Source organism: Drosophila innubila, chromosome X (assembly GCF_004354385.1).
Source record: "Drosophila innubila isolate TH190305 chromosome X, UK_Dinn_1.0, whole genome shotgun sequence".
NCBI lineage: Eukaryota > Metazoa > Arthropoda > Insecta > Diptera > Drosophilidae > Drosophila > Drosophila innubila.
In genome coordinates, this window is record NC_047626.1 from 24,535,254 (window position 1) to 24,560,811 (window position 25,558).

General features: G+C 39.1%; 6 protein-coding genes across 8 annotated transcripts; 4 read left to right on the forward strand and 2 right to left on the reverse strand.

Moving 5' to 3' along the window:
- Nucleotides 1-372: 372 nt before the first annotated feature.
- Nucleotides 373-2,431, forward strand: LOC117794273 (peptidyl-prolyl cis-trans isomerase). Its single transcript, XM_034634869.1, has 2 exons — nucleotides 373-633; nucleotides 1,899-2,431. Exons 1-2 carry the CDS (start codon nucleotides 388-390, stop codon nucleotides 2,322-2,324), a joined length of 672 nt encoding a protein of 223 aa, XP_034490760.1. The 5' UTR covers nucleotides 373-387; the 3' UTR covers nucleotides 2,325-2,431.
- A 529-nt stretch (nucleotides 2,432-2,960) lies between these two features.
- Nucleotides 2,961-7,848, reverse strand: LOC117794264 (WASH complex subunit 4). Its single transcript, XM_034634857.1, has 9 exons — nucleotides 7,772-7,848; nucleotides 7,202-7,707; nucleotides 6,853-7,074; nucleotides 5,692-6,792; nucleotides 5,355-5,625; nucleotides 5,143-5,297; nucleotides 4,061-4,487; nucleotides 3,785-3,993; nucleotides 2,961-3,708 (listed from the first exon to the last, which is right to left on the reverse strand). Exons 1-9 carry the CDS (start codon nucleotides 7,788-7,790, stop codon nucleotides 3,244-3,246), a joined length of 3,375 nt encoding a protein of 1,124 aa, XP_034490748.1. The 5' UTR covers nucleotides 7,791-7,848; the 3' UTR covers nucleotides 2,961-3,243.
- Nucleotides 7,849-8,607: 759 nt separating this feature from the next.
- On the forward strand, nucleotides 8,608-13,023 carry LOC117793670 (ER degradation-enhancing alpha-mannosidase-like protein 2). The gene is made up of 3 exons (XM_034634054.1): nucleotides 8,608-8,846; nucleotides 8,909-10,037; nucleotides 11,161-13,023. Exons 1-3 carry the CDS (start codon nucleotides 8,704-8,706, stop codon nucleotides 12,859-12,861), a joined length of 2,973 nt encoding a protein of 990 aa, XP_034489945.1. The 5' UTR covers nucleotides 8,608-8,703; the 3' UTR covers nucleotides 12,862-13,023.
- An 897-nt stretch (nucleotides 13,024-13,920) lies between these two features.
- LOC117789805 lies at nucleotides 13,921-14,756 on the forward strand. 3 transcript variants are annotated; one of them, XM_034628944.1, is made up of 2 exons: nucleotides 13,921-14,193; nucleotides 14,400-14,756. In XM_034628944.1, the coding sequence occupies exons 1-2, from the start codon at nucleotides 13,956-13,958 to the stop codon at nucleotides 14,678-14,680; spliced, it is 519 nt and encodes a 172-aa protein (XP_034484835.1). In that variant the 5' UTR covers nucleotides 13,921-13,955; the 3' UTR covers nucleotides 14,681-14,756. The 3 variants fall into 3 exon arrangements, 2 of the variants coding, with proteins under 2 accessions (XP_034484835.1, XP_034484844.1); XM_034628953.1 differs by having other exon boundaries at nucleotides 13,921-14,148; XR_004617935.1 differs by lacking the exon at nucleotides 13,921-14,193 and adding an exon at nucleotides 14,249-14,337 and having other exon boundaries at nucleotides 14,400-14,492.
- Nucleotides 14,757-15,223: 467 nt separating this feature from the next.
- Nucleotides 15,224-16,651, forward strand: LOC117783055. The gene is made up of 4 exons (XM_034620231.1): nucleotides 15,224-15,384; nucleotides 15,508-15,682; nucleotides 16,068-16,280; nucleotides 16,346-16,651. The coding sequence occupies exons 1-4, from the start codon at nucleotides 15,382-15,384 to the stop codon at nucleotides 16,552-16,554; spliced, it is 600 nt and encodes a 199-aa protein (XP_034476122.1). The 5' UTR covers nucleotides 15,224-15,381; the 3' UTR covers nucleotides 16,555-16,651.
- An 80-nt stretch (nucleotides 16,652-16,731) lies between these two features.
- On the reverse strand, nucleotides 16,732-25,375 carry LOC117783047 (armadillo segment polarity protein-like). The gene is given in 8 exon segments (XM_034620220.1): nucleotides 16,732-17,053; nucleotides 18,170-18,266; nucleotides 19,263-19,535; nucleotides 19,724-19,924; nucleotides 19,997-20,642; nucleotides 20,644-21,634; nucleotides 23,284-23,343; nucleotides 25,235-25,375. Coding segments are annotated over 7 exon segments (2,478 nt in total). The 5' UTR covers nucleotides 23,315-23,343; nucleotides 25,235-25,375; the 3' UTR covers nucleotides 16,732-16,814.
- Between the last annotated feature and the right edge of the window lie 183 nt (nucleotides 25,376-25,558).

Consider the following 25,558-nt stretch of genomic DNA (forward strand, 5'->3'; position numbering starts at 1 on the left):
TGCCATGGACATCCAATAGCTAACACCATTGTCGTCATCATTTTATTACCGTTAGTCAAAACAAAAAAAATTTAAATCAATTTGGCGGTTTAACACTCGTTCCGCCATTTTCAAGCAATCGCATCTTTTCGATTAGTATAATACGAAATTCGTATTAGGCGCTAACGTAAGCGCAAAATGAGTAACGTAACGCAAAGTAGTATTTTCTTGCAGCCAACTTTCGGCAACGCAAAATTGAGGCTGATGAGGAATTTGTCGATTTTTTCGCGATTCCAGCTATTTTTCGGATGCTTTCCAGCCAGAAACAGCTATTTGTTTCCTCTAAAAAGTTGGCAGCACTGCTCGTGTTAAATTATAGTAGCATACACGCGGGCACACACTTACACGATGGCGTTTTTAGGTGCAACTCTGATTCGCAACATTCACAAGTCGTCGGCACTTCGCTTTGCTGGGTCCGCCATTTTACCTAAAAAATCTATAACCCCAGCTCGAAGTGGAAGTAGCGGAGGTCAGTTGCAATTTGGAATTCAGTTTGTTCGCGAATATTCTAACGGATCGAAAATGAGTACTTTACCAAGAGTATTCTTCGATATGACCGCCGATGGCGAGCCCGTCGGTAGAATAATTATGGAGGTAAGCTTACAATCATATATATCTTTTATTTTTCGGTTTTTTTTTTTAAATTATTTTCTTGTTGCAATTCTAATTATTTTTGTATTCTGGTATCTGTGTACTTTTACAGTAATGTGTATGTATGCATGTATATGCAAATGTATATATTATACACGTGTGTCTGTAAATGGAAAAGTTCATAGTACGCCTGTTAAATTAAACACGTGATTACCAAGTATACTATTTTCCGGCATATTGTGTTGACTTATCAGATGCATAAGTATGTACTAATTGTAACAATTTTATGTACATCTGTACATATAAGTTCATATTTGCTAATGTACAGACGTCTGTATGTATGTGCATATACATTAGTGCACTTGCTTTAAGTGGCAATTACCATTTCGCCACCTAAGTATGATATGTGTATGTATGTATGTGAGACAGAAAAACTGCATGTGTGTGTGTATTCACAAATGTATGTATGTATGTGCTTCCTATCTACACGTAAATCCATACAAAGGTACATCAGTGTATGTGTTAAGATAGCAAAATTAAAGTGCGCCGATTATATTTTTAGTTGCTGATTTAAATATATATTCCAAGTATTAAGCACATCTAGTTGTATATTTAACATATACAAAAAAAAGAAGAAAGCTACAAAAATGCCGGCATTTTATTGTCTGTATGTATGCGTGCATACACAAATCAATACACACAAACATAACCTCAATTTCCACATGCATGTTTGTATGTATGCATGTGTTAAGAATTCAGTAAACCCGTTTGACTTTGACGAACGAACTTTAAAAAAAGAATAAATTGAATTTATTTGATGATGTAATGGGATTACGTCAATTTTGATTTTTAAATCTATAATTTAGTTTTAGACAAGTCAGTGACACCACCCCCATTTTCGAGTTGCAATTAATTTACTGTGTTGTGTGCATGACTATTTCTATAATTGTGTGTGTGCGTGTGCCAGTGTGTACACATGTGTTTATACTATTTTTATACATAAATACACTTGGTAATTTTCCGGTCATTGCTTGTGCATATTTTAATTTTGTTTTTGTGTATAACAAAAATATACAGTTAATCAAGTAACTGTTTCGAAAATTTGCACATTTTATTTTCGAAAAAATGAAATAGTTTTTAATTCTTTTTTTAATATATGTAGTTATATATTCTTATTTTTTATTATTTTAGTTTATTTTTATTTTACCTTGGCTCTATTTTAATTAATCATTTATATTTTGTCCTCTCTTTATCTCCGTGTGCGTTAGCTGCGCTCCGATGTCGTACCCAAGACCGCCGAGAACTTCCGTGCCCTGTGCACCGGCGAGAAGGGTTTCGGCTACAAGGGATCGAGTTTCCATCGCGTCATTCCAAACTTCATGTGCCAGGGCGGTGATTTCACCAACCACAACGGCACTGGAGGCAAATCCATTTACGGCAACAAGTTCCCCGATGAGAACTTCCGTCTGAAGCACACCGGCTCCGGAATTCTGTCGATGGCCAACGCTGGCGCCAACACCAATGGATCGCAGTTCTTCATCTGCACCGTGAAGACCTCTTGGCTGGATAACAAGCACGTTGTGTTCGGTGAAGTCGTTGAGGGATTGGATGTTGTCAAGAAGATTGAATCGTATGGCTCGCAGTCGGGCAAGACCACCAAGAAGATTGTGGTTGCCGATTGTGGATCACTTTAAGATGGATGGCATTTCTGTTAAGACGAAACCCGTTCGCATTTTCTCCAACACCTTTTTTTTTACCAATAACTGTAATAATATGAAATACAATACATATTTTCAATAGACGTTTATTATGTTATCAATATTCACTCACTTCAAAATGGGTTAAAAACATCGGGTTACTTTCTAATGCAAGCCTACTATATATCTATATATATACCGAATAGTACCTTATCCAGTATGATTGTATTTACCTATCACACATACAAAGTATATATATACATACATATATATGTGTGAACATGACTCTGTAATGCCTAAAGATTCGGATATATACATATTTTGCATGCCTCATCAGATATAATACCGATGATTGAATTCAAGCAATTTGTGACTAATCCTAAGCAGCAAATTAATAAATACACATGCATATACAAGTATGTATATAAATTAATCAATATACATACATACATACGTATATTTGGCTACGGGTAGAGATTTAATTACTCGCCAATTTGTTGTATTTTGCATGCATTTACACATATTAAAGAATCATTTATTAAATCGACTGTCTTGCTTTTAATGGCAGACAGTCGTTATCTATATAGTATATATATATATACTGTACCTATATATACACACATACACACATAGTTGTTTGTGAATAACTTGCATTAAATGGGAGCTACCCGTAATTTCCTTTATTAATAGTAGTCTAACCAAATGTATTAACAGCTATCAAAATGTTAGTTACAAAGTGAATAACAAATAACAAGTCTTTTATCTTACAATTTACCAACAATCAGATTTATATATGTATGTACTTAGTTTCGTCTTAATAAACTGAAACTAAAACTAAAAAAAAAAAAAAAAACTACTGAAAATTTTTATTTATACTTTTTGTCGTTTCTTTCAACAATTGGTCATCATATGCTATTTATTGAAAGAATATTTCAGCACTACTTAATGTGGCATATAATAGATTGTATTCCTGCTCATAGGCATTCACATGTCTTTCGGTAATTGCCACCGTCTGCAGCAACTTTTCATCTTCATCCGCCTTGAGGGGAGAACTTTTATTATGATCCTTGTTGCTTGGCGTGGAAAGAATGTTTTTGAGTTTAAGACGCTCGGAATTTAATTGTTGTGCGGTTGTACGACTCCAGCCGAGCTCGTGGAATTCCCCAAGCTGATTCAACATATTTAGTATATAGATTAATCCAATGGCAAAGCCATCCTCGAACAATGAACACTTCAACTGATCCTTTTTATACATTTTCAGTTTCTCTTTCACTCGATAGTCAATATAGTTCATAATCAGGGCGGGTGTGATCAGAAAGAACGTCTTCAGATGATGATTGTGTGGATTGCAGAGAAACGGTTGAAATCCTTGCATGAGTAACTAAAAAATAAATAAATATATTGTGTTATGGCAGCTTAAGGAAGTTTCTCTATAGTTGCTAGTGTATTTATTGTACCTTAAAGTAGTTGGTGCAATCGGAATAGCACTCCTTTAGATGCTCAACACTTTTCTCGTATTCTTTAATCGAGCCTTCGGTTGTTTCCTCCAGACTCTTGTCCTCGCAGCGTGCAAAATTGCTATTGAATCTGGACATAAAAGAACGACTTCTATAGTTGGCATTCTTGCTGCCGGATTGCAAAAGTCGCACATATCCCACAGCGTTACCTGAGCATACATATTCAAGATAATAAGGATACTGAAAACTCAATAATACTATATAATGAAAACTTACCAACTTGTGTGATAACTTTCCTAAACAAGTCCATGTACGTTTCACCATTCTGGGACACACCCAATTTGCGGATTTTCTTGATAAAGCCTTCGGCCCTTTCATAGGGATACGACTGATATGGTTTGTTATGTTTGTGATCGGCATGATATCGGTATTCTTTGAGGAGGCGCGATTTAATGTGCTCGTCGTGCAGGAACGTTGAGAATGTATAGAACTTTTGACGCAAAAATTGATAAATAAAGTTAACCGTAGTATTTATAATGCCCGTTCCATGTGTCTGCACGGAGTTCGCGACGTGCCGAGTGCCAATAATATCCAGATGTTTGTTTCGACTCTGCATCTCCACAAACAGTTGCAAGTTCATATTGTAGGCGTATGTGGAGGCAAATGTGTGGATATTTCGCATTATCTGAAGCACATCGATGCCCTATTAAAAAAAATAAATGTATTCTTCAATTGGATGAAAATTCAAATCGAATATATAAAGCAAAATACATAGTTCGTTTTTAAGGGAACATTAGCATTTTTCGTTTGAATAGTTCTTCTTCTTATCTTCAAGAGCTCTATCGTAGATTAATTTACTTTTATATATTTTACAGTTTTTGTAACACAAAACTAAAACATTTATCAAGAAATAAGCTATAGTCGAGTCCCCGATTTTAGGATGGTCTTTACTTTATTTAATTTATAAATGTTTAAAATTTATCTACGAATTTTATTCTCAAAGCTATTAAAAGCTATTAGACCACATTAAGCCGCTATTTAACCTCATATTTGTACGATTGTCTTGCGATTAAGAAGGATAACTTATATTTATTCTGGAATTTTGACCAAAAACTTGATCTACGTAGGGTATGGAGAAGTCTGTGGTGCAAATTTGTTTTATCTAGCTCTGTAGTCTCTAAAATACAGTTGATTATAAAAAGGAAGGAATGCTGATCAACAATATATATACACGAAGTTTATAGGGTCGACTTCTTCTAGTGGGATACATTGCAACGAATATACTTCACGAGTAATGGACAACAATTATTCCGCTTTACAAGCCAGTACATATGTACATACATATACATATATCTTACTTGATCTATAATTTGATTGGGCAAATAGTCGTCGACAGGTCGCAATTGAAGCAGTTTATTAGCCAAATGACGCATCTTTTCATATGACTTCCAATCGTGTGGCGCAATAGTCGTTAAATTGTAGAACGTTGCAGTGAAATAGTTCTCAAGGTTATCTGCGGTTATACAATTAAGCTCGTATATAGTTATTTCATATACAATTTATACGCTACCTCTTAATATGTTGTAAACACCAAAATTTTCTGTAGCAGACACATTGATGCAGTTCCTGTAGTCGATGGTATTCTGTGTGAATGGTTGATCCTGACTGAGGAGCAGATGGGATAATGCCTCGACACGCAAAAGGAATTCCAAATGATTGCTTAGAAATTCTTTTTCCCAGTCAAAGATTTGCTGACTAGTTGGACATTCGTTCTCTGCATCTTTGGTGACTTTAAATATAGACAAGTTCTTATCCAACTTATTGTTAGCTCCGAAGATATTCTAAAACAAAATTGAAAAGTGCATTATTAAGAGAGCAGACTGTAGCAATTGTTAGTGTCAACCGACCTGTAATAAATAGGGATTCTGTTGCTGTTGAACATACTCCTTGAGTGCCGCATCGGATAACAACAATGAATCGTAATTGTTCATTAGACTCGTCGAATCAAATTGGCCCAGCATGTTCTGTTGGTAACGACAGAGATTATTGACTCGCAGCGATATGGACTTGAAGAGTTTTTGTTTATCTGCGGGGAGAATGCGATCCTTGCCCAGAAATTCGCTCAACGCAAGATTTACAATTGTTAAACGACGTTTTGTGGGGTATCCTTTGATAGATCTCTCCGATAGCTTAAGTGTCGACAAAATGTTCATCTTGCGTTGCATTAGCTTTAGGTCCAGTATATTCTTCTTTGTCAACAACAGAAGATGTTGAATTTTCTGCTTTTGCCATTGTAATAATGAACTCAGAAGGCGTATGCAAATAATTTGATTTGTTGCAAATGTCTTTTGTAGTATTTGCAAATACTGAATCAACTTGTAAATGGTGAATAAGACGCTTTTGGTAATTGGCATCGAAAGGGCCAAGTGTCGTCTGATCAGGCCATCAATAAGACTGTTTACTTGCTCGCCATAGCCCTGGCCAAGTAGGATTAGTTTCGAGAACGTTTTCAACTGTCCAATTGGGCCAGCGGCAAAGACGCGTTCCATATTGATTGACCACAGCGCAATCTGAGTGCCAAGTTGGCGACATGTTTTTAGATCATTTGAATTAATCTTCTCTAAGGATGATTGATATTGTTTCAAGCAATCCTGTACTTTATCCTGCGCCTTCACAAGCGTTTTGGCATGTTTACTGATGAATGCATGGGGTGACCAATATACATTTCGACTTAATGGCACCCGTTGATATCTTGACAATGTCTCCAAGACATTTTTCATCAGTTTCCCGTCCAGAAGTATTCCAAGCTTATGCAAGACACAAATAAATGCTGTGAGGCGCACTAGATGCTTGGGTTCCTCGTAATTCTTGTATTCATTCGATTGATTCGTCTCAATGGAGCTCATCAGCTTGCGAATGTATGAATTGGAATGTTGTGTAATATAATTAACATTTGCATCTTTCAGATTCATCTGTTTCTTAGTATCCAGCAAGCTATCCAAGAATATCTATCAACATCAAATATTATAATCGATTTCAATGGGCCAAATTTGCAAGTGTTTGATTACCTGAAATATATTTCCAGAAATCACAGATTCTATTTCATCGAGAGAGGTTTGTAGGCCATTCATTTCGTACTTCGTACAGTATTGCGAGGTATCTGTGCTTTTGGTCAGTGTCTGTAGCCACTTTTTATAAAGAGACCATTTGGTCGAAAGATTCGATTGCTCTGTAAGTTCGTTAAAAATAATAATATGCTCCAAAAGCTCAACCATTGCATCAAAAACATTCTGCAATTAATTAATGAAATATATACCATCAACAATTATATCAATGAACTAATTCTTAGACATTTATAAATATTGTACAGGCTCTAAACTTAAGAACAGGTTCTCAATATGTACATATTGTACTTACAAAGAGATGCGCCTCGTTGATATCGACTGTTGCAAGCGAGAAATACCCTGTAATCTGAGTCCATATATTTTGAAGCACAATAATGATGCGTTTTAGTAAGAAGTAGATTTGACAGAAGAAATCTATTGCCCCACTCATGTTGTAGAGAGTACAGTCTAATCCTTGCGTTATTTGCATATTTTCTATTTGACAATTTGTGTTCACAAATTTCAATTGCAATTGTTGTGCGGTTTTCGTCAAATCGTTGCATTGATTGCACAAATTTGCCAATGTTGTGAGTGGTTTGTTGGCCAGCAGCTCGGATTCCGATAATTTCATATTGTGCCAGTTTATAAAGTTGCTGTCAACGTAGTTTATTTCTATAGCCGGCGACAATGATGATAACAATTGACTTCCGGCATTATCATTATTATTATTGGGCATTTGTGTCCGTAACGATTTCATTTTGTCATCATGTTCCTCCATGAACGAGCCATAATCCTTAAGGATATCTTCGGCGAACATAGCTACAAAATTGGGTAAACAGATATATAAGTAACGATGCGTAATTATTCCATTAATCATACTTACAAAGCGAGCTTTGTTTCATCTTGCAAGTTGATAAAATTCAGTGTTTTGATTTTCCTTTGTTATTAAATCGGGGGCTGCCCATCCAGAAAAAATTTCCGATCTGGTTTGATTTTTTTAACTTAAAAAAATAAGTACATTTCCGAAAAAAGGTATTTTGAATTTTTGTACCTTTTTTCAATTTTTCTTAGCTAGAATTTTTTTATTCATATATTTTTTTTTTTTTAGAATTAAATTTTGTAACTTCTCTTCTCCCAAGGGGTGGCAAACTTCAAAACCTTAATTAAAATATTTACCTTAATTTTGTCTTATTTCGAGTTTTAAATATTTTATCAAACTATACATTTTTTACTGAGTTTTTTATTGCGTTTTTTAATTTGAAATTTTTATCAGTGACAAAATAAGATGACCATCGATAACAAAGACTAGTTTGTTCATCAAAAATTGAACTACTGAACTAAATCATTTAACTGAACTACCGCTACAAGCTGTTGACTGTTTGCAGCAAAAAATGGTCAGGTGCACAATTTTAAATGTGGTCTTATTTTAAGTTAATTTAGTAATAATTTGGCAGAAAATGAAAAATTTTATTTATATGTTTAATTTGAAAGTATTGTTGTATAAAGACATTTGTAAGTCAGCTGTGCCGCCTCGGTCTCGTCCGGTGTTAACTTTTTATTTTTGTTTATTTTTTTTAGAGTTTTTTGCATTGCAATTTAGCTATTTTTCAGATGCCGCTTTTTTTTCTTCAAAAAGTTGGCAGCACGAAATCGAACTTAATCTGAACGAGCGCCAAACAGCTGATTTTTGTTTTGCTACGTAGCCAGAACCGCAAATTGCACTCGCTGCTTTTGATTTCGACTGTGATTCCGCCTCCGTTAGTTCTATGGAACTGAGAATGCTCGTAATTTAATTAAGGGCATTATATGGATTGAATGAATGCAACAAGCTTTCGAAATATGCAAAAAGTGTGTAAAAAGCCGTACATACTGTTCGGCATTGTGTGTATCATACTCAGCCGGGCCACTGGAGGAATCTCACAGAAGCATTACACACGTACACGTAAATTGGAGCTGCGGTAAGAATAAGGCTCTCCTTTAATGCTGTGAACATTTGGTTAACTATAGATATCTATGTCAGAGAGGATGTGCGTCGCATGTTCCAGCATGCATACGATGGATACTTGAAACATGCCGCCAACTATGACGAACTGCGTCCTCTCACCTGCGATGGCCACGACACATGGGGCAGCTACTCGCTGACGCTCATTGATGCCCTCGACACGCTCGCCACAATGGGCAATTTCACCGAGTTTCGTCGTGTGCACGCACTGCTTATCGAGAAGATGCATTTCAACAAGGACATCAACGTGTCCGTGTTCGAGACGAATATACGGATTGTGGGCGGCCTGCTGTCGGCACATCTTCTGTCACGTCGTGCTGGCGTTGACCTGGAGCCGGGCTGGCCCTGCAATGGTCCACTGTTGCGCATGGCCGAGGATGTTGCTCGACGTCTGTTGCCGGCATTTGATACGAGCACGGGCATGCCGTACGGCACGGTCAACTTGCGTTACGGCGTGCCCAATGGCGAGACATCGATCACGTGCACAGCCGGAGTGGGCACCTTTCTCATTGAGTTTGGCACACTGAGCCGGCTAACCGGTAATAGCATTTATGAAGAGGTCGCCCTGCAGGCCATCTATGCACTCTGGGAGCGACGCTCCTCCATTGGACTCTTCGGCAATCACATTGATGTGCAGAGCGGACGTTGGACGGCCCTGGACTCGGGCATCGGCGCTGGCGTCGACTCCCTGTTCGAGTATCTGGTGAAGGGTGCCATTCTCTTGAATCGCCCGGAATTGCTGGAACTGTTCGCCGAGGCTCGGGCGCCAATTGACAAGTATATGCGGAAAGATGATTGGTACGTCTGGGTGGGCATGAACAAGGGACATGTGACGCTGCCCGTATTCCAATCCCTCGAGTCCTTCTGGCCGGGCATACTGAGCATTGTGGGTGACACTGAGCCCGCCATGCGCACCATGACACGCTACATTAGCGTGTGGAGGAAGTACGGATTTCTGCCCGAATTCTTCAACATTCCCGCCGGCGAAGCATCGCCCAATCGTGAGGTTTATCCCCTGCGACCGGAGCTCATCGAGTCGGCCATGTATCTGTATCGGGCCACAAAGAATGAATACCTGCTCGAGCTGGGAGAGCACATGCTGGAGACCATTGAGTTTAGTGCCAAAACCAAGTGTGGATATGCGACGGTAAGCATGCAATTCAACTAACATCTGTCTAGATTGATTCCTTATAAGAACTTCAACAAATAATACTCGGAGTATTGAAGTTTTTAAACAAAAATTAGGCAAATAAAACCAGAAATCATTTATCTTCAAAATATGCATCAGGTACAATATTCTATTAGGGTGCATCGATTGGTATGGGCCCAAAATAATTTTAAAATGGTTACCCAAATTCGTAATCTACAGTCAATTCTAAAATGTTTTCTGCATTTTGAGTTAAAAATTTTTATTTTTTTTTTAATTTCACAAGTTTTAAGCATATCTTTAGTGTTTTTAGTCCGATCTTGACAAATTTGGTATTAAAACTCCAGAACTTTCTAAGTTGTATAGAATTAGAGAACCAATTCTCCTTAAAACATAGTTTTTGACAATGCAAGGACTAAAAACGCAAAATTTTTCAGCTCAAAAAGCGAGAACTAGGAATTGATTTTAGAACTATGGTTTCTTGGTGAAAACATGTCGGAATTTCTAACGAATTTGGGTTACCATTTTTTGTGAACGAAATTTAGGCACCCTAATGTATTTTACTTATTTCGTGCTCCTACTTTTTTTACTCGGAATGTTTTTCTTAGTCTATTTTTTCTAATTGATGAAATTTTTTCATCCTTAAGTTGTTTTCTTAGTTTACCTATATTTGTTTTTATAATTCTAACAAAAATATTCAGAATTGAATATTGAAAATATTCTAAAGAAACATATGTATTTTACTTATTTCGGGTTCCTAATTTTTGTACTCGGGATGTTTTCCTTAGTGGATTTTCCTGTTTAATGCATTTTTTCCATCCTTTATTTGTATTCTTCAAGTGGTTTTCATAGTTTTAATAATCCTTTTAAAAATATTTGGAATTCTAGATTAACATGTTGTATTTCCTTCTTAGAAAATATATTCTTTAGGAACATGTGTATGAATATTACTTATTTCAGTGGATTTAGTGTGTGGATTTTCCTAACTAATGCAATTTTTCCATCCCTAATTTGTGTTTCATAAATTTTTTTCTTAGTTTACTTATTTTTGTTTTTATAATTCTTACAAAAATATTCGAATTTCTAGATTAACACATGTCGTGCTTCCTTCTCCCTCTTTTAGATACGAAATGTGGTGACGCATGAGAAGGAAAATCGGATGGAATCCTTTTTTCTGGCCGAGACAACAAAATACCTTTATCTGCTCTTCGACGAGGACAATTTCCTGCACAACGAAGGCGAAGACAGGCACGGAGAACTGCTCGACACGGAGGAGAATGTGTGCGTTGTCCAAGCTGGCGCTTATATCTTCAACACTGAAGCACATCCCATGGATATGTCAGCGCTGCACTGTTGTCACAACATGAAGGAGGACATCTTCACCATGCTGGATCTGCCGAGCTTTAGCGCCAAGGCGATCTTCGAGAGAAGCAGCCAACAGCGTGTGTCGGCCCAGGAGAACTGGAAGCCGCAGTGTCAGTCAAACAAAGGCAACTCCAACTATGACATAAACTCGGCAAATGCAATTGAAAGGGACAAGGACAAGGATAGGGATAGGGATACGCCCAGCACAACAATGGCCGTGGACATTGAGGTATTCGATGAGTTCCAACAGCCAGCTGCCGATGTCCTGGTGGGGAACTTTGAGCGCATACGAGAGGAGCGGGAATTGAATCGATCCCTGCAGGACAGCACAGTGCCCCGGAATCAGTTGACGGTCAGCGATATTGATGATTTCTATCAGCAGAGTCGAGAGGGCTTCATCAGTGCCGAGCACACGTTGAGCTATGTGCTCAGCTTTATGAGTAACTTCACCATGGACGTGGCCTTCATACGCGGCTTGCAACTGTACGATGTGAACATCAGCAGTGTCCTGGGCACAGCGGCCCAGAAGGAGTACGAGGGACGCATGCGTTCCCTGTGGCAACTCTTTGAGCTGGAGCAACAGTTTGCCATTAACATGCGGCTAATAAAGCGTTTAGGCCTGCTCAATAACCAGGCCGACAGCGATGCAATGCGTCGTTATTTGGCCGATATACTCCATAGCCTGGACAGTCTCAATTATCCGTATCATGGCGACAACGAGACTGTTAATCCGTATACAGATGGCATTGCGGATTTGAGCCAGAATCTACGCGATGACAGTCTAATACATAAGGCCATCTTTGAAGCAATCTTGGACTACGAGTTCGCCATGCTGAACACAACGGCAATGCAGGAGTTTGTGCATCGTGTCTACATTATGGGCACCACAGAGACGCAGACGTTGCAATTGAAGCCGCTGCTCACAGCCGCCGAGCTGGACACCTTGGAAATGGTCGAACTGGAGCCGCACGAGCAGCGGGAACTCTTCAAGTACACACGGCGCATTGTCGAGTTCCGGAAGCGCATGTCGGAGACCGTCGATCGTCTGCAGACAATTATGCAGGATCTCAATACGGCCAAAGCGACCGAGTCCAATGTATTGCCGTTGCCAATGCCAGAGTTATCAGTCACTGGCAAGTCCACTGAGCCGGACATCACGGCGACACCACAACAACAGCAACAGTTGCAACAACAGCAGCAACAACAGCAGCAACAACAACAGCTGCAGGAGCAGGAACAACATGAGGAGGGATCCGTCTGGTCCCAGTTTGTGCAAAATATATTGCGCAAAACAACTGTGCATCGGGTGAAATTCGATGAGGCAGTGCTATTGGAGAAGACGCGCAAATCTCTGGAGAAGCACGCCCACAAGCAGTTGACCTATGAACTCTTTAGCTGCCGACGACCGGAATACATTGAGACATTCGCCTATCGGGATTATTATCCAGAGGCCATGTAAATGTTTTATTCCTCATCCTCAACGGAACTCAACTCGACGCAACTCGATCTTAACCTCAGTGGGCCACATGACTGATCTGTAGATACTATTTACATATATATTATATTTATATATATATATTTATAAACAAAAATATATATAGTTAAGTGGATTTTGAATTGATTTGTTGGCCAGCAAATAATTTTGTTTTTGCTATTATGTAATTTATTAATACTTAATGTATATAAAATTCTTTGTCCTAACTGCTGAAATCTGCATAACTCGCATTTACCAAGTTTTTGCTCGCTGGCATACACTCAACATAATGAGAGCTTTTCGTGTGTGTGTCTGTGTGACTGTGTGTGTGCCTATGCGGAGTAATTAATTTCATTGACTGTTTGACTGGATTCCTAATTAATTATTTGTATATTGGCTAAAAAGGATTGCACAACTCGGTTACTGCTACAGCGTGAACTTTAATGTTGGTTTGACGCTGACGCTAAAGCGACGGCACGCAATGGCATTAATACAAACATATTTCAATACTTGTGTTTATTTTCGGAAATTGCTGCATACTTCAAGGGTTATTCGGTTCGCCTTTGCTTGCGGAACGGAAAGGAGAGGAACGTAACGACAACAAATGACGTGAAACAGGGGCAGCTAAAAGGGAACAACTTTTTTTGCAGTCATGGATAACGATAATGATAATGATGATGATGATGATGATCAGCTCTCTGTCCCCATTGCAAAATAATAAATGGCAAAGCCAATGCTGACGTTGGCATTATGTGATTGTATGTATGTGTGTATGTAGGTCACGCCGCAGTTTGCCGGTTGCCATTTGTATGCGTTTGTTTGTATATCAGTATACATATATATATATATATATATATATATACATATATCGGTGGATGCGTGTGTACAATGGCGAAATTGCCTGTCATGGGCTGCAGTAATAACAAAAGTACAACAACAGCAACAATAATAACAATGGCAAAAGTTTAATGAGTTCAAGTTTTATAAATGAAAAGACAGGTGTCCTTGCAGCACAAATAATCCCAATCAGACGTAAACAGCACGCTACGCGCCACAGACGTTCGTTCATTTTGCCTGGAATGAAGCTTAAGCCAGCACTGGCAATCGGCGACGTTGACGTCCTAGGCGACGGTGACGTCGACGGCGACGGGCAGAATAACGATCATTTCGAGGGTGATCCACGACCACTGCCCTACGCATTTGAAAAGGAATTAATCGAAAAATCAAATAAGCATATTCGCATTTGTGAAGTGTTCGTGCCAGCTAACAAAGGTGCATTCAAAATTATTTATTTAAAATGCCAAATACACATACAATGTATGTACAAACATCAAACATTTCAAATATACCTATTTCAAATGGATGAACGAAAATTCCCTTGTGATGGGACTTTCCAAGAGTGAGACGCTGCCATAGATTCAAGAACTGCGCTGTCTCTTTCTAATCCATTTACGTAAACCTGTAGCGATCCAACATACTACAAAATTGTTTATTCCAATTTTAATTGTTGTTGTTGTTTGCAGTGTATCCCATCACTTCCAAATTCTACGCCAAATACGAGCCACATCCAATCCCATTGCCGCAGCGCAACAGGCACAACAACAAACTGTCTCCTGATCATCCGTTGCTGGAATCACAGATGTACGGCTGGTTACCGTTCCAGTGTCCAGATGCTGCCACCTATTTAAATTGTATTCATGCGCCCAAACGACGCTGCCGGATGACAATACACGGCGAAAAAATAATAGCTGGTCGAATTACTGAACGACCGCCGTTTAACGGTCTCCAATTCATACTTCATTAACTAACACATTTGTATGTATATACAGCAATAGCCATGTAACATATTGTGCATTAAAATTTTATCAATGGACATGTAACGAAACAGTTTTTCAATAACAAGGATTAATTTTGAACAGTGTACTTTTTATTGCGTAAAACAAAAAAATAGCTAGAAATTATGAAACCTGCCACAAAATATAAACTAAATTTTTTACCACTCTGATATGATAATAATTCAGCTTATCATTCACCTTTATTTTATCTAATTTTGCATTTTGAATTTTCTTAAAATTTTTTTTTTTATTGCTAAATTTAGTTTAAATTTGAATTGTGGCGCCGTAAATATTTAGCTAAAGTGCAAAGCAGCAGGATCTAGCTGTAAAACAGCTATAATGGCAACACTGCAATTTGAACTATACAAATTTGTTACTCGCATAACTCTAACAGAAATCTTTAAAACTTAAAAAAACTCTAGCATAAAGAGTAAACAATTTTAAAAAAAGGTACAAAATTCCAAATACCTTTTTTCGGACACTTACCAATTTTTACTGGGTGGCAACCTTCCAACTCATACTGTCGCACTGCTGTTTTTGTCACAAATTCAATTTAAATAATAACAATATAATATATTATAAACTGTACAGTTTGCAATTTAATTTAAAAAAAAATATGGATATTATTGTGACAAGAGAATAAAATCGAAGTACGCCAAAATATCAGAAAATGGTAAACAAGCAGAGATTAAAACGAACTGTGAGGTGGAGAAGTCGAAGTTCATGTTTTAATGACATTTGTGGCTCGTTTGCTTAATTACCCATCGACAATTTCAATATATTAACTTATTAACAGGTGCAGTCAAATAAACCCATTAATGGCCGTGCTAAAGACACGGATACTCCAACACACGCAAGCGGCAACGACAACGACAACAACAAAAGTTATGAAGGCAACTTGGATAACAGTGCCATGTCCCTGAATGTGGAACAATTGTTGGATGGAATATTTCATGCCCTGCACAAACTTTGTATGCTAAATATTCATGTATATTATATTATGTACCCTTGCAGAGGATGTTACGGTATATCTCTCGAAACTGACCGGATCAGATAGATAACAATATCATATAGCTGTCATATGTAGAAACGATCGCTCGAAAATCCGACTTTAGTTTAGAAAATATTGTTGTGTCTTGAGATATCTCAACCAAATTGTATGTATGTTATTGTTAAATCTGATCAAAATCGGATCATTATATTCAGTCGGAAATTTAATAGAGCACTCTGCAAGGGTATCAAAACTTCCGTATGCCAAAGATTACATTCATTTCTTATTATGTAGATATATTTGATCTATTACATTTAATTTAATTTTATTAGTTCTATACTCACTTCACCTTTCGATTTATACAGGGTTCCAGGGACGTCGCGTCGCCAACCTGATTATGTCCGAACTGGGAGGAAATGAATTAATCGATGCTGCAGTTACTTGGTGTACGCAACATCCGGATATTGCCATCTGTGTCCTGGCTGCCACTATAGTTTTCCTCCTGCCATTGCTAATCATTTTCGGGTTTGGCATTGCAACCATGGTTATAACATTTACCGGCATTCTTGTGCTCGAAGGTACATTATATTTGTAAATATGATTTTCCAATACTTTGCAAATTTATGAATTTTTCTCCTGACAGGAACGCTCTTAACGGTTGTTGTCATGATATTCCTCACGTGTATAGGAAGTTTGGCTGTCGCAATTGCCATTTTTGCTGTCGTTGCCTATTTTGGATTATCGCAATTCTACGAAATCTTTGGTATGGAGCGTCACAGAGATTCATTCATAAGGTTCTTGCAGCAAAATAAAACACAACAGAATGCAGAATCTCCTCAGGATACAACGTAATGAGACTGCTTTCTAATATGCTATTTGTATCTCGAACTTCCAAACTAATGAAAAAACTAAAACTAATGAAATACATTCTTTACTTTATTAATATCAACCTGATTTTTGAATTACCTCAATCAGCCACTATTTGGATGATATATCCCACCTACAAGTCGAGTTAATGAAAACAACAAATTTTTAGTTTATATGTAATTCTATTGCAAACATTCGTTTATTTTCCATATTGATAAAAATGTGGTCATCATCTTCATCTGTGCTTAACAGTCGGTATCGTACCAGGCAGCCAAGTTATTGTTGTCATTGGGTGGTGTCGGCATGGCATCCAAGTCAAAGTTCAAAGCGCCAGCATCAATCTCGCCGACATCCATGTCCATGGAGTAGGGCGATGTGGGTGCCCCACCCGGTGGTGCCGCATTGCCAGCAGCACCAGCACCACCTCCTACTGGACTGCTGATTTCGAGACCTTGCATTGAATCTATTGGTAGAGTATCATATCCTGTCCAATGAAGAATGAGTAAATCCATTAATCAAATTGCTACAACATGTTGTGGCAACAGTTGACTTATATAATAAGATTATACAATATCTATTACTATGTAAATTTATAGTAATACATAATGGAACACACATAATTTGTTATCAGATTAACAGTAACAATAATCTCTGCTTCTTAAGGATAGTTTTTCAGCACATGCTTTCAATAACAAGTACATGGATTCGACTATGATCTACAGATTATTGATGAAACATGCTAAAATAAACTGAACATAATATGCCTTAACATAACGAATTAATAAATAATATACTTAATGAAATATTGTATTATAATTTAAAGAATACAAATTTAACAATATTGGGCAATAAGACATAAGATAGAAAAATAAATTTGGGGAGACTCGAACTGTGTCGTATTGTATGTATCTGTATAGTATGCAGTGAAAATGGAACAAGGAAGTTTTCCAATCTATTGTCCCGTAAAAGAAAGATCTTTCACTTCAAAAACTAACACCCTTAATAATCGTAATAAATTAGTTTAATGAATAACATTGGTATCCCATTCAAATCGATTTTAAATAATATTTTGAAATTAATGTATTTTGTTGTGCAGGATTAAAGGATTTGAAACATGGCTTTGGTAACGTCTTAATAGACTGGGAAAAGGAAATGATCAATAAATATAGTACTCTTTTTCAACATTTTATGGGGACACACATTGCATGCAGTATTTGTTGTCCATCGACGGTCACCTTAGCACACAGTACCAAATGGAGAAGAGATGTGGTGCAAGGTTGGGGTATCGAGCAGAGACTTAAGTTATAAAATAATTAGATACCGATTGAATCGAATGAGTAATTAGTTATACTGATAACGGCAAAGGAAACCAGGGCTGTGAGTTACAGAAGGTGCTGTGTTGTGGTGGTGATTAAAATTAATTTTTATGTAAACCCAGAAAGTATGACAATATTCTTCTTTCCACTGTCACAGGTGGAACAAGCACACACATTTATATACTGGCATAATATTATGAGGGGAAGTTGGGGGTAATGTTGGATTGCTGTTGGTTGTAGATCCTTACACTCGTACAGGTACAGGGTGAACCAAGCATACATACCTTGCTGATGGAATGCGCGACCTCCGTGCGAACTGTGCACACTGGGCGGACCTTGTCCGTAAAGGCCCTCATATGCTTCTTCGGGTCCAAGCATATCCTGTGATCGTGTACGTGTACGTGTTCGTTTTTGTGTTTGTGTTCGTGATGTCAGTTGGTGAGTGTTCGATTGTGTATGTGTGTGGTGTGTAGTGTGTGGTGTAGGTGTATGTGTATGTGTATGTGATTGAATAGTGCGTTGATTGGTGTCGTGATTTTATTATTATTATTATTTTTTGGAATGGATCAGAAGTGAAAAGTTGTTAGGATAGAAGAGATACACAAACACAGAACACGAGTTTTTGTGTTGCGTATTTTTAAAGAAAGGATATTCGATATTCGGGTATGCAGTAGGAAGGAGATGTTGGTGTTTGTTGTTATGTGTCGATATTTGTGCGTCGGTGTTTGTTGTTGTTTTGTGAGACATTTTGGTGATTGGTTTGTTCGATTTTGCACACAAAGAAAACAATGAAAGAAAAAGAAACAAAATAAATCAAAATCGAAATTAATAACAAAATCAAAACTAATCATTAATTAGTTAAACAACATTAAACGAAAACAAAGATTTGTAAATATACATATAATTAATTAAGAATAAGAATGAACATGGCAACAATCTTTCTATCTCTCTCTCTCTCTCTCTCACTCTCTCCGGTTATCGAGATTTAAGTAATTTATAATTCGATTATTGCAATTTATAATCGATAACCATCTACGTGCCAAATGCTTGCAATTTCTACTTAAAAATAACATTTAAAATGATCGACTTTCGAAATACAAAACAATTAATTAAGATGATAATTTTGCAATACAATATATACAATATAATAGGTAATGTCAATTGCAATAATTGTAGATTATAAATTGGTAATTTTGTATTTTGTAATACAATATATACAATATAATAAGTAACTATGCTTTAAATAGTTTCATATATAGCTACAATTTCGTATGTACAAACTCGAGGATTAATTGAAAGGGCAAATTAAAATGAAATATATAGTTTCATATGTATATACATGAATCAAAGAATCATCTTTATATCTATATTACACACCTGTAAGTCGGGACCCATGCCCAGGTCAGCGTTGGCCCAGATGTTGTTCTCCTCGCGCAACAGCGAGTTGGTCAGCTCGATGGAGAGTCGCTTCTTGTAGTCCTGCGGCTTGTCCTCGCTCATGCGGAACAGCACAGCTGCTGCGTAAGTTGCCACGCCCTCGTTGCGCGAATGCAGCAGATCTGTGAGCGGCCCGGTGGCCCCTTCCTGTTCAATAATCTCGGCGCCCTCCTTATCGGCGGCCAACTCACAAAGCACGCCGGCTGCGACACGCTGCAATGCGAAATCGAGGAAGGAATCGTATTATAAGTGATCCTTTATTGCTATAGCTTCTCTACCAGCTATATTTAATGCAGGAATTCCTGGCTTTTTTAGGTCTGAGGTTTTTCCATTTTATTCCATCAGCATACCGTTATTGTATACTTTTCCCTTGACAACACTTTCCCTTTCACAACACTCACCTGTATGTTCTCGATTTCGTTGAAGAGCAAACGCACAAAGATCGGAATGACCGATTGTTGGCGTATGAGAGCACGATTGTGCGATTCGCGTGCAAGGATATGCAAGGCGCCGACAGTGCCCTCAACGATCTCCTCCATTCGCACACCATCGGCATATGCAGATGGCTGCTGTGACCCAGTAGTGGCAATTGAAGAACGTTGCTGTATCAAATATATAATATAGAGATTACACATGTCTAATGTCCGGTGTCCTGTGTGTCAATGGCAACTTACGCGTTCTGTGTCCTGGAATGCGCGCATCAAGAGACGCACCAGGTGGTGAATGGCGCCATGTTCCCGCAGCGGGGCATGATTGGCCGGGCAGAGAGCCAAGTTGCGTATGAGCCCGATGACAGCCTTGATTAGAGGCCAGCGGGATGGTGGATGCAAGAGCTTTACAATCACGGAGAGGCCGTAATTGAGACGCACTGCATTCTGGGCCAGCTCCGAGTCGACGTGGCGCGAGGTGAGGTGACGGAGAGCGCACACGGCCGGCTCGGTAATCTCCTCGCGATCGCCGGCATTGATGATAGTGCGAACGAGGGCATCGACGCCGCCCACTTGGCAAACAGTCGCCTTGTTGCGCTGATTGTTGCATGTCAAATTCGAGAGTATGCCAGCGGCACAGGTGACCACATTGACATCCGTGGAGGCCAGCACCTGCACGAGCGACTGGAGCAGCGCCTCAAGCCCCTCCACCTTGGTGGCCGCGTCCGACAGGTTGCGCAATGTCCAGAGGCAGTTCTGGACAAGACGTGGCGACATATTGCCCAAATGCATGGCTAGAGCCTGCATGCCACCGGCATCAACAATCGCCGGCTTGTTGCTGGAGCATACTGAGAGAACTTTGAGGACACGCGATGTGGTCCACAAGAGCTTCGTAATCATAGGAGCGCATGATGCGCACCAGCTCATTGGGACCGCCCGAGGCGAGAATGATGAGCTTGCTCTCTTGATTGCCATAGGCCAGGATTTGCAAGCAATCGGTAACAATGGCCAAGAACTTGACATTGTTGCGCTGCAGCAGCGTGACCATCTTCTGGAGGCCACCAGCTAAGCGCACGGCCATCTTGGAGCCATCCTGATGCAGCAGCAGATTGTGGAGCGTGGTAATCGCATAGAAGAGCACGCTCTCGACGGGCGAGGAGAGCAGCTTCACTAGAGCCGGTATGCCGCCGCTCTTGAAGATGGCCAACAGGCCCTGGCGATGATGCGACAAATTGTGGAGCGTGCCCACAGCGGCCTTGGTGCTCTCCAGATCGTTGCTATTCGAAATGGCGCGCACCAAAGCGGCCACCATCTGGGGACTGTTCATGATGGCGTGGCGCGAGGCCTCCTTCTTGGAGAGCTGGTGTACCATCATGGCTGCCTGGGAGACGACCACCTGATCCTCATCGTTGAGCAGCTTGATCAGCTCCGGAATGGCACGTGTGGCCAGCTCAGCATCGTCCTGATAGTTGATCAAATTGACCACCGCATGCTTCAGCATCTGTGATGGCTCCGATAGACGCTGCACAGCGGTTGGCTGCTGTGGATCAAATTGTGTTGATGGTATCTCAATGCCCTCCTCGAGGGTCTCCGGGAACATGGCGGCGCGCACGCGCTGCGACCGGGTCTGGCTTAGCTGTTGATTCATATCATCCACCTGATCCTGTGTAAAGTTCTGCGGAAACCCGGTGTCCAGATCGAACATCAGCGGATCACCCTCCATTTCCTCATCCTCCTTGCCGGACAGCGACGGCACTTGGGTAACGGCGCCCGAGTGGATGCCGGAGTCGCCCATATACGAGTTCTGCTGCCACAACAGCGTCTGCTCCTTGGCCGACACCATTGGTGGCAAGTCCGGCGGATTATACTGATTGTTATGGGACACTGCAAGCAACAAGCAACATAAACTTGGTTAAAACCTCAATTCTTAACTCTCAATCCTCGCTCCGAACGAAACTCTTAAATTGAAATCATCTCATTGTTGTTGTTGTTGTCCCCCATTCGTTAGCTTGAGCCATGCAATCCCATTAGAAGTCCCTCTCACCAATCTATCAGCTCTTTATTGCACCTCATTTTTGTTTTTGTCGAGTATTCCTCATTTCAGGATTAAAGGAACATTAGACGGAAGCAAGACTCTAATGGATTAAAGAACCGCCTCAAATGCGACGTTTGAAATGCGACACGACGACAGCAAAATGACAAAATGACAGCAGAAACAGAAACGGAAACAGAAGCAGACGAAGAAGAAACAGAAACAGAAACTGAAATAGGAACATGACGGATTGAACGCTGCAGGACATTTTTGCATATTGTAAAAACGATTCCCCCTCAAATGAAGGAAACATGTGCCACACCAAGCCATATACACATTGGTACGAGTATACCACATACATACATACATGCATATGTACATATGTGCCTCAATGTGTCTCAACGAGCAATCAAAGCCAACAGCGAGAACCGAACGATGCCAGGTCGAAGGACGAACGACGCCCTGCAAGGGGTGGCTCCCAGCTGTGTGTGTGTGTGTAGCTGGCCGGGAATCAAGCTCGAGCTCCAAAGACTTTTCGTTGGGCGTTTTGTTTGCCACTTTGCCTTAATTATGCCTACTCAGCGATTCGCTTTGTTTCTCATTTCATGTTCTCGGTTCATCTGCTTATGCACAGCCGCAACCAAAGACTGCAAGCTGCCAGTCCGGGAATCAACATATCCCTGATCGATTAAACTCTTTGTGCCCTATTCTCAAGCGGGATCAAACAACGTCAAGTCCGTCAAAGATGCTGCTGCTGCCATTGCGACGCTCAAATTAAATTTTCAGTAAAAATACAAGTTTAAAAGTGTGCTGCCAATTGACATAGCGAAGTATAACAGCTGAATAATAGGAGCGAGTGGGATAGAGGGATTAACATTAACATGAACATTAAGAGAGTGCACGCACTCCCACTCCCACACCCAACACAACACACGCCCTTCATAAAAGGATTGGAAATGGAAATGAAGCAACTGCCGTTACAAAGCGCACAGCTTGCAAGGAACCATAGAATGTTGAAAAGCAAAGGGGACGAGGAGAACAAAATGAACAAGCTAGCTTTGACAGGGATGGACGGACAGGACTGATGAGAAAGGAGGAGGATGATGCATTTCAGCTTAAAAGCACACAAAAGAACATAAACAACAACAATGAGGAACGATAGATTCAGTTGTTGTTGTTGTTGTTGTAATTGTTATTTCTTTCACAGTAGCAAAATGGAGCCAGCCACACGATTTGTAATCGATTACAGAAAGTGCGCTCTGCAAATTATCGCTTGTCGATGGGCATTGAAGCGCATTTGAGCCACAGTGTTGTCCCCCGCCCCGCTCCCCTCCCCATTCGTTTAATAAACTGGTGCACTGTTCTTTGGAGAAGGAACGCAAAGAGCTTCACTTTAATAAGAATGAAAACATCAGTTTCTATCTAGTTCTAATGTTAGTCATGATATTAAAAAAAAGAAGAAAAAACATCTTATCGTTTAGTATTTATGTTGTATACTTACTTGTACGATTCTGTGCTGGCATGTAACTCATCTTGGTGATTTAGGCGCTTTACACCACACCTGAAAATAAAAAGCAATAATTATTAGGTGAATACTTATTTTAGATCAGCATATGTATGTACATACTATGTTGTACACATACACCAGAAATTGTCGGGCCTGTTCCGGTATCCACTTCCGGCAAAATTGATCGGAAGTGAAAATCTTTAACCGGTTTTAATTTCATTTTGGAAGTATTTTGCGTATTGAATTTCCCTTGAGTTGGTGAATTTAAGTCTGATAATGTGAAAAAATATATCTTTAAGATACTTAGAATAAGTGCAAAGTCAGAAAACACATTTTTAGAAACCCTCTAAAAGTGGAAGTGAAAACCGGAACAGGCCTGTGTTTTGTAATAGTCTGATCAGGCCTGCTTTTTATCAATCTGAGTTTACACCGTTTAAAAAACCAATTTGTCTTTTATTCATATTCGAGAATCTAGTTCTATTACTCTCCCAAACTATAAAAAAAAATTTCAACATCTATGTATGCATTTGTTTAAGGCCCATATTTTTAATTTATATTTAAGAGTTTTGAAAAATATTTTAGGCATGGTTTTTTAAATCAATGATATGTAAAACATATCTTTAATAAAAATTTAAACGGAGATTTAAAATAAAGGCCCTAAGTATATATTAAAATGTATACGGTTAAAGCAGTTGAAAACTAAACGTGAGTAAGCTGAATCGAGTTTCAGATACTTAAACTCAAGCCGCGAACGCAGGTAACCTATCGTTACTCACAAATATTGTAGCAATTAGGTACACACACATACATACGTCATGTATTTCCGTTCCAAGACGTCACAAACAAAATATGTTACGAAGCATACTTAAGATTGTTTGTATGGCTGTGTATATACATATGTGTGTAGTGTAACAAAAGTAGTTGTGATATATTACCAGCAGAGAGCAAAAGGAGAGACAGAGCTAGAAAGAGATACAAACCTGTAATAATTTAAATCACGCAAGAGATAATAACAAACACTAGTTATTTGAAACAACAATTCCTGATTCTTTGTATATTTGATGCACAAAAAAAAAACATAATATTTGTATGCAGTTTTCTCTTCACTAGACTTGCACGAGTTTTTGACAAACGCAGTCAAAAATCGAACGACCAGCACCGAACGAAACAGACAAGTGACTGGAAATAAACGAGAACGCTGCCGTAGCGGCCGCGTTGCACGTACTCTTATGCATACATACATAGTGCAGCCAGAATAGGAAGAAGCGAGAAAGATAGAGTTCATTCATACACACATGTATGTGTTCGTCCATGAGAGCCAGAAACTCCAATGCAGTTTGATAGGGTTGCCAGATGGCACAATGGCAAGCAACAATAAAAGTAAACATTTGATTTACGGAGGCGATTGTCTGTCTTCCGTTAAATGAAATTTACACAAATCTTTAGTGCAGATGCATTTTTTATTATACATTCATACATTCGCATGAATTTTGAACTAACATATATTTATGAACTCATCTGTAGAAGTTTTATGCTGCGCAGAAAGCTGGCATCTCCCTCCTGCACGTATACACACATACATACGAACACACTTAACTATGAATACATATGTGGATTTATTCTAATGTTGTTGCGGCAATTAATGTGTAAATAGCATGAGCGCAAACAAATTCCAAGTTTACTTTCCAGATTTACGCGGCGAAACACTTGTATTGCTAGCGTTGTTTATGTTTATAACAGATAAATTCAACATTGAACACACACACAGGTATATGTATTTACATACATTCATTTGGATCTGTATGTGTGGAAATACCACACCCCCGCTTCATGGCTTGTTTCTCTTGCTTTCTTACGTTTTTATACCAGTTTTCATGTTTTCCCTTGGATCAAATGTTCATCACACACTTTAAGAACTAAAAAGTAGAAAACTTCAACAACTTACCTCGTCAGTAATATTTTTATCTGCTTTACAGCAGTTTTCTTTTACTTTCACGCTCTTAAATACACCAATTTATCAAAAAATTCTGCAGCGAAAACAAAGTATGTGTGTATAAGGAGAGACCTGCAAAACTTTCGATGTCGGTCTATCTATTTCCTATACGTGCTATCAGTATCGATTAATTTATATGCTTACTCGATAAAAATATTCAACTGTAACAAACTTATCGATACATCGTCCAAACAGTGAGTAATATCTCGAATATATCGATTACAGGCGACTGTCTACGACCCATTATCGATTGTATATAGTTAATCGGTGTTTTTA